The sequence below is a fragment of the Phaethon lepturus genome, unplaced genomic scaffold, assembly GCF_000687285.1.
Source record: "Phaethon lepturus isolate BGI_N335 unplaced genomic scaffold, ASM68728v1 scaffold56873, whole genome shotgun sequence".
Taxonomy (NCBI): Eukaryota; Metazoa; Chordata; class Aves; order Phaethontiformes; family Phaethontidae; genus Phaethon; species Phaethon lepturus.
This window is the reverse complement of record NW_010528101.1, coordinates 12433-20319: the sequence shown is the minus strand read 5'-3', so window position 1 is coordinate 20319 and position 7887 is coordinate 12433. Positions and strand designations below refer to the sequence as shown.

Sequence of the window (7887 nt, the reverse complement as noted above, 5' to 3'; positions counted from 1 at the left end):
AGCAGGACAAGTTTTTAAATAAACAGAAAAACCCAAATAGCGAGGAAGAGCAACCACAAAACAGAAGAAGATTAATTCCCATCTATTATTTGAAGCAAATTAACACTTACTACAATTGTGACTTTATAAGCACAGAATTTTTTTTAAAACCCTTCAATACTTAGAGTATTTATCTGGATGCTGAAGCATGTGTATTGCAAAAGGTTCTTCTGTACTACCTAGCTCCTAAGCCATCCACTGAGTTGGGGAATAAGTTTTATTCTTCTCTGTCACTGAGGGAAGCACGAGGAACTCAAAAGGTTTGGAAGTTCTCATGGGCTCCCTACTGTCCAGTCCCAGAACTTAGATGCTCTGCACAGGGCAGCAGGCTTTGTGGATCAAAGCATCCCATTACATGCAGGATTTGAGTTCACTAAGCATAGTTAGGGGCACTAAAAAAGGAAGTGGATGATACAAGCCTACAGAGAGTTTCCCTGTGGCTGCCTTGGACCCTAACTAGCTTGTCTCACATCCAACTGTGTGATGCTGAACATGCCCATTTGCATGAGCATCCAAAGCACAGCTCTACACACTTTTCACAGGAGACGTACAGTCAGTAGCACGCACACTGCACAATTCTCTAACACAAATGTCTTTGTTAGCCCTCAATGGCAACAAGTTCCCTAGACAAATGCTTTTTGACAGGGGATTTTTTTGTCTTCCCTCCACATGCTGAAAATGGGAGTTCTCAGTAAAAAGGAATCTCACAGCTTCTCTTCCAACACAGTTAAAAAGACAAGGAAATCTCAATAGAGCAGTGGAAATAAAATTTAATTTGTCAAAAGTATTTTATAATTTTGAATAAATTTGTATTTTACTCTAATATGTCATAGTGTCCTACTATGACAAGAAAGCATTTGACAATCTTCCTTTTACATGTCATAAAAAACATTTTAATTACAGAAACTCATGGGCAAGCTTGGCTTCTGCATCATAGACATTTTAATCAATACCAGCCTGAGCACTTAAAAAGAAAAGATTAGAGCTGAAAAGTATAAGCCTATTAAAGAAAAAAAATGGCTGCAAGACTACCAGAACAGCAGGGAATTCTTGTAATGCGCCAAGAACCTGATGAAGCAAGATTAGATTGTATGAGAGAAAAGAGGAACAGGTACTCAGCAGTTAAGAGATTATTTCCCTCTCCTTTTTATAAAGCATTATGAAATTATTCACCCTCTGGGGATATCAAGAAACATACTTTACAGAAAGTTCCTGTAAGATATCATGTGTCTCAAAGATCTAACTCAAAGAAATCCCTCCACTAGAGTCTACAGGACTATTCAGTCACTGCTAAGAAGAAAAGTATTAAATAAGGATCACAAATAAAAGGCAAATAACATCATAGAAAAGTGCAAAAGAACCAAGTAGCACTTCTAGAAAGTCATAATGCAAAGGATAAAAATAAAGATAACAGGTGAACAAGTATATTTGACTTTCTCAGATGACCTCTATGCAAAGAACTGTTTTTCTCTAAACACCTGCCAAAACAGTATCTTAAAAAGCAATGAAATCCAGCTGCACACCAGAGCACTCTGCACTCTCCTCACCTGTCAATATTCCAATACTTATTTCTCAAACGTTATCCAGAAGTTTCAGTCCTTTCTGTTCTGGTCATCCTCATATATACATGCCACAAGATCCAGAGGGTAGTGTCATCAGTATTGCAATACCATTGATGCCTCAATGGACATACCTAGCTCCTTGTCTTGGGGCAACAGTAAAAATTCCGAAACAAAATGCTATCATGGACTCAGCTTAATTTGGAATTTATTTTGCAGAATTTCTTGCCCAATATTAAGTCTTTCAAGATTGCACTGAGGGTAAAATTCTCTGCACAGTATATAAATTATCTTCCTATCAGAAGACATAATCCACAGAAATCTCCTATATTAGGTAGGAAACAAGTATAAACAGAGAACTCCAAGATTATTTTTAAAGATTGTGAGCTTTTCTGAGCAGATCTTGCAGTGCATACACACTCCACTACCAAAACCACAGAGCTAAAATCGGAAACATGACAGTCTGAAAAATTCTGATAGAAAACTGCCAATATATTTGACACTTACCACACATTATTCCCAAAGCTGTACTAAATACTGCCATATAACCGAAGTAAAATGATGTTTGAAACAAGCCATACATCCTGAAAAACAAAGATAGGAATTTATGCCAGGTATTTTCCCCAGTTTTTATCAACAAACTTATTTGGCAATACGGTAATCCGATATTCAAGCAAGAAAACTACCACTTACTTTGTCTTGAAAAAGTAGTAGTAAAAGGAGTACATGTAAACATAAATCGCAGTTGATGCCGCAGAAAGAAAGCTTGTCCATTGCCTGAAAGCAAACATGCATGTCCATCATGTATCTAACCAAAAGGCTTCCCAAGAAGATGTACAATGCCCTAAAACCTTACCCTGAAAATGAAGTGCACTGGTTCTACAGACTTATTTAACAAAATATATATGTTGTCTGCTATAAGTGACAAAAGCTTCTACGGCAACAGCTACTACTGATACCAAGGGATGATCTCTCTTCGTACTCCTGTGTACCTTGACATACCTTTTTTTAATACACAGATGCACACACACAGATCCACATACACACAGAAAGCTTCTGTACAGAAAGGATCCAAGAATTGCTTTTATTCCCTACAGCTAAAATCTGGACATTGGACACTTTGAAAAGACCCATCTAGACTGAAGAAACATCACTTTTCTGTAAAACTCTCACAATCTGGCTAACTATGCAAACAATGCAATACTTACCACCTGTAATCCTCTGCGTTTAGCAGGAAATATGTACAAACGATAGTCACACAAACTGTCACAATGCAGAGGATAACCAGAACCAACATCATAAAGCCATAAACATAGTAGATCTTGTAAGCCCAGAATGAAGTAAAAATGAAATACCTGAAAGGAGTAAATAAAATATGCAGATTATATCATAACTGAACTTAAGTTGTTTTAATTTTTAATCAAATTGGCAGATAGCTGACATACTCACATTTCAATAAAAATTGATCCAAAAGGGAGGATTCCACCTAGGCAAACAATAACAGCTGGCTCCATGAACCTGAAAGATATCGAGATTAGTTTAGGGACAATGTTAATCTTTCATTTATAAACATATTAAGACATATAACCAGATAATTGATATAGCACAGAGATTTATTTAAAAGGCATGCTAACAAGAACGTTTTTGTCTCATACCAGCATATTAGGAAGAAGATTCCCCCAAAGATTATGTCTATGGATAGAAGCAGGAGTTATTCTTGGGGAAAGCTGAAACAAAGCATAAGGCTCATGCCTATCGCCTACAGGCATAAGGTTAGGGATCTAAACAGCCTGAAAGGCTACAGAAAGAATCTCTCTTGCCCAGAAATGATCAAGCCCCATAACATCCACCAGCCTTGAATGAAGGCAGCAAAAACTCAATGCTATTGATGGCTACAAATACAGCAAAAAGTGCCAAGAAAATTTCACAGGGTAATAGTTACATAACTAAGAACCAGTGTTTATTTTAATGCTATACTGAGTCATGAGCATATGGCCAAAAATGAATACTCAGCTACCTGTAGATGATACTGTCACTTACTAAAGGTGACCTCTGTGTAGTACTTGCAATGATGCCGAATCTAGCTAGTAGCCAATGATTTAATTTGCAGCTTCTTTTATTATTTATAGGTAGACTTGTCTAAGCTGACGGTGTGCAATTTCATCATTTTCAATAGAAGCATCTTATTTCTTTTTATCTGTCATGCTGATCCAGAAAAATCCATCAGATTCCCAAGACATAGGTCACAATATAAATCAAATCCTAGCATGTGAGCTGCACAAGCAACCACTAAAAAGAGACTAAGTGTGCTACACTTCCTGGATACAGTGGGCGTACACGTTTCAGTGCCCCCTTCACTTAGTCTGTTCCATTCCTCTGAACAGGGAAAGCAAGAAAAATCTATTTTAAAAAATCCTCTGAGGATATTTTCATTTCCAAGCTTGCTGCTTCCATCTCAGAATTAAATTAATAGGAAAAAGTGACTGGCATTCATGATTTTCCAAAAACCTAAGTCTACTTTTTGAGACTAGGCATCCCTTTATATTCACTTCAAAAATAACAAAGGCTTATTCGCAATTCAAACCATATACCTGCAATATTTTAGGCTCTGTGCCATCAACAAAAGTGCAGAATTGCGAACGGCATTCCAAGCTTCTCCCCACCACCACTCTGCAAATATGTCTCAGTTTGTACATGGAGACCATTAACCACAACAGTACTTTCTCCAAGGCACATTTAATCCTAAATCTGTAAGTGGCATTAACTAAAGAGGAAAGGTTTAGTTTCAAGATACTTATACAGGAACTGGGTTGGGACCATCCCTTCTACAAAAGGGACTAAAGAGCATTTCAGGCCAAATATGAATCAGTCATCCAGGACTGTAAAATCTCCTACAACTAACTATTAACCATGGTGGTTTAATTTAACAGAAAAATCATATTAAGGAAATGTCAGCAGAGCTGTTCTTTTAGGCACAACTCAATTTAAATAAAGTTATTCCAGAAAAATTTGTAATGATCACGCCTGAAAAGTCATTTTAAATATACTGAAGTGAATACTTCTAGTTAAGATTCATGCTTGTCTTTACCATTTTTTCTCTGGTATGGGACGAGGCACTGCATTGACACGACATGGAAAATTAGGCTGTCCTGACAGATTTCGGCCAAGAATCGTACCAACAAGGTTCAATGGAAGAATGACAAAGAAACAAATACAGCACACTGCCACCTGTAAGCAAAAAAAACCACAAACCACAAACAAAAAAACAAAAAACAGGTATAAGATAACAAAAGAAGATAACCAACCCACTCTATATATATATAGATCTTAGTAGTTATTGCTGTAGAATCATACTCCTAGTTATGAAGCATTAGTCAACACACATCTATTTTATCAAATGGAAGTATTTGTTTCCTGAGAAACTTCCTAATAAACATTATCAAGTATATTCTCCTGCATCAGTTGAGAGAACAGAATCATTACATATTTTTTTACTGTTTTCATCTAATCATTATACTCGATACATTGCACAGGAAAGAAATGGTAATCTTCACGGTACTTCATCACAGAAAATTTTGTCAGCTTCTCTTGAGCTTTTGCAGAGTACGCTATCCCTGGTAGTTAACATCTAGCAGTTAGGCAGTTTGTAACAAAACTACAACTGCTGGATGCAAAATTTTCAATCCAATCCAAAAAAGAAACCCAAACAAGAATTGCAAAACCGTGTCAGAATGCTGCCAATCAAAATTTTGGATTCAATTTTCTCCACTACTCACCAACCAGGTAATTAAGAACACAGACTGCCAAAGACAGGAGTGACCACTGGTATGCACAGACACACAATTTAGAAGCACAACTGCCCTACTTACATATAGAGATTAGGTTTATGCACAATGCAGCAAAGCCAAGCCAATGTTCCAGCTCTTCCCAATGGAACAGCCTCCCTAAAATTTTACCATGAATCACCTTTTTTCCAGTATATGAATTCAGCTCTACTTTTGCTATTCCTTGAAGGCAACATATTTTTATCTTCCAAAATGGGAAAACTGAAAGTGTTTAGCAAGATATTCTTTACTCATAACTCTTTAGCACAAAATGAATTAGCATTGGGCAGCTTGTTAACTTTTTGATATTGATAATTAAAGACAGAACAGTTGCCTGTAATGCAATAACCATAGTTCTGAATATTGACCCTGTGACTTTCTCTATGCAAACATATGAAAATACTGCCTTTTAAAAGCACTGTTGCCCGAGGCTCTGTGTACACCCTGGTGCCTCCTGAGCAAAGCAGCTATATTCCTCTTTTACTCCATCAGCACGCAATCTCCATGGCAGCAGATTAATCCAAAACAATGGACAGAGGACCAGGTCTAAGATGCACACGCTGACTTGTGTAAGAAGCAGTTACTCCAGTATAAATAAAGGCTGTTCACATATGTTGCATCTACAGACATCCACTGCATGCAGCTGAAAAGCAAGAACTCCTAGGGTTCATGAGGAGCTGCACTACATTATCCCAATACAAACTTAGGATTTAAGTCAATCACACTGGTTTAAAGCAACATCTGACAAAAAGTCAGCGGGTTATCCCTCTATTACTGACTTGTATATCATTACTAGCCTCAGCCAGAAGTGAATGGAAAATGTCGCCAGGGGATGGATAGAGCAAGCCTTCACGCTTCACAGAAAGGGTACACCAAACAGGTAGTCAACAAGCAGAAACACTGTCCAGACTGCTCCGTGTATCTTTGAGGAGAGGTTGTTAAAGAATTACATCATGAGCCACTAAAGTATGACACTTCAGTGGTAAATAAGGAAAAGCTAGGTAGTATTTATAGTTGCCAATAATAAAGCAGATTTTACACAATTGATACATATTTAGTATCTCCCACTTATCTTCTTGCATTACTTGAAAAAGCACAGGTAAGCAAGCATAGTGTCTTAGCTAGGACACTAAGGCTACCTAAGAATAAATTATAGGAGAAGTATACAATCAAGTTACTTAATGGGTGCAGGTTCTGCCCTTGAAAACTGCTTAGTCTAAAAGAATGAGTAGATGAGAACTTTCAGAGAAAAATGTCAAAAAGTATCAGAAACATCAAAGAACATAATCTTCAGTGCTACATTTACTAAAGCCCTCACCAAAAAGTCCCAGCTTGTCTGAGGTGCAGTGGGTAGAAGAGACGTTGAAGAATTAAGGCCTGGAGAGGATCCGAAGAATTTCTGAGCTGACCATATTGCAAGAAGAGCTTGTTCTGCTTCCTGCCTGGCAAGGACCTCCGGGGGTGTTGGGTGGCCCCTGTCCATGGGGCTCCGTGGCACTCCGGCAGGTAGGTTTCAAACCTGGCAGAGGCAGAAGGCTCAGACACAGGCAGCGAGAGCATCTGCTCATCCAGCCACAACTGTCTTTTACAGTGCAGTTATCAAGATGTCTGTAGCTTCATTTCTTGATCTCAAAAATCACCCCTGACTGGGGACAGTGGTAGAAAGTGAATCCACTGCTTTACTGCAGAAAGAAACGGTCCAGGAACAGCCTTGGGTTCCAAGCTCACCTGGAACAAAACTCAGTAACTTGTAATTGTCCATCTTGTAAATACGTCTACCATAGGGAATCCACTTGGAAAGAATGTAACCTTGGACAAGGAACGAAAAAAGGAACATCCAGGCTTAATTACTGATTAGCTGGCAAACTCCTAGATGAAAAAAAAGGCAGTAAGTAGCATCTAGTTCTAGTGACACCAACTGCAGACCTGAATGGCTTCAAATCAGGTGGGCAAGGAGAAGGCCCAACTTGTTCCAGCAGGGCTTGGCTGTTGTGTTGTTGTCTGGAAGACTGACTCAGCAGAAGCTTTGAAATCTAAAATGTTTATCTGCGTAAAACAAGCTGAGACAGACAAAAGTTCCTTGAATAATGGCTTCAGTAAGTACTGCAAATCTGTCCCCAGTACACTTGTAAGTGGCATCTGTCAGAAAATCTGAGTGCTTGTGGTTTCATTATCAGATCAGTCAAAGCATGACTGATAACAGTGTAACATCTTCCATTCTATTAACCATTTGGCTGAAAAATTAACTGATTTCAGACAGAACATCTTCAGTGAGATCTAGTAAGCACCATTAGGCGAAGTCAACATTTTGTTAAACAATGAACTGCCCGTCTCAATGCTATGCTATGTTCTGAGGACAGCTGGAATTGAAGCAAATTTTTTCCTTTTTTCTTGGAGCCATTCAAGAGCCTAAAAATTATCCAAGATGATTTTGCAGTGCAAAGGAAGCCCAGCTAAGCAAGCAA

At 38.2% G+C, this 7887-nt stretch overlaps 1 protein-coding gene across 1 annotated transcript in view; it reads right to left on the bottom strand.

Moving 5' to 3' along the window:
• The window catches only part of TM9SF3 (transmembrane 9 superfamily member 3), a gene marked incomplete at its 5' end in the record, with an annotated part of 23888 nt that overhangs the window by 3796 nt on the left and 12205 nt on the right, over positions 1-7887 (bottom strand). Inside the window, 5 exons of the mRNA XM_010283554.1 lie at positions 2106-2182; positions 2292-2375; positions 2807-2953; positions 3048-3116; positions 4687-4826. Coding sequence (XP_010281856.1) covers positions 2106-2182; positions 2292-2375; positions 2807-2953; positions 3048-3116; positions 4687-4826 — 517 coding nt within the window. The remainder of the gene's footprint in view (positions 1-2105; positions 2183-2291; positions 2376-2806; positions 2954-3047; positions 3117-4686; positions 4827-7887) is intronic.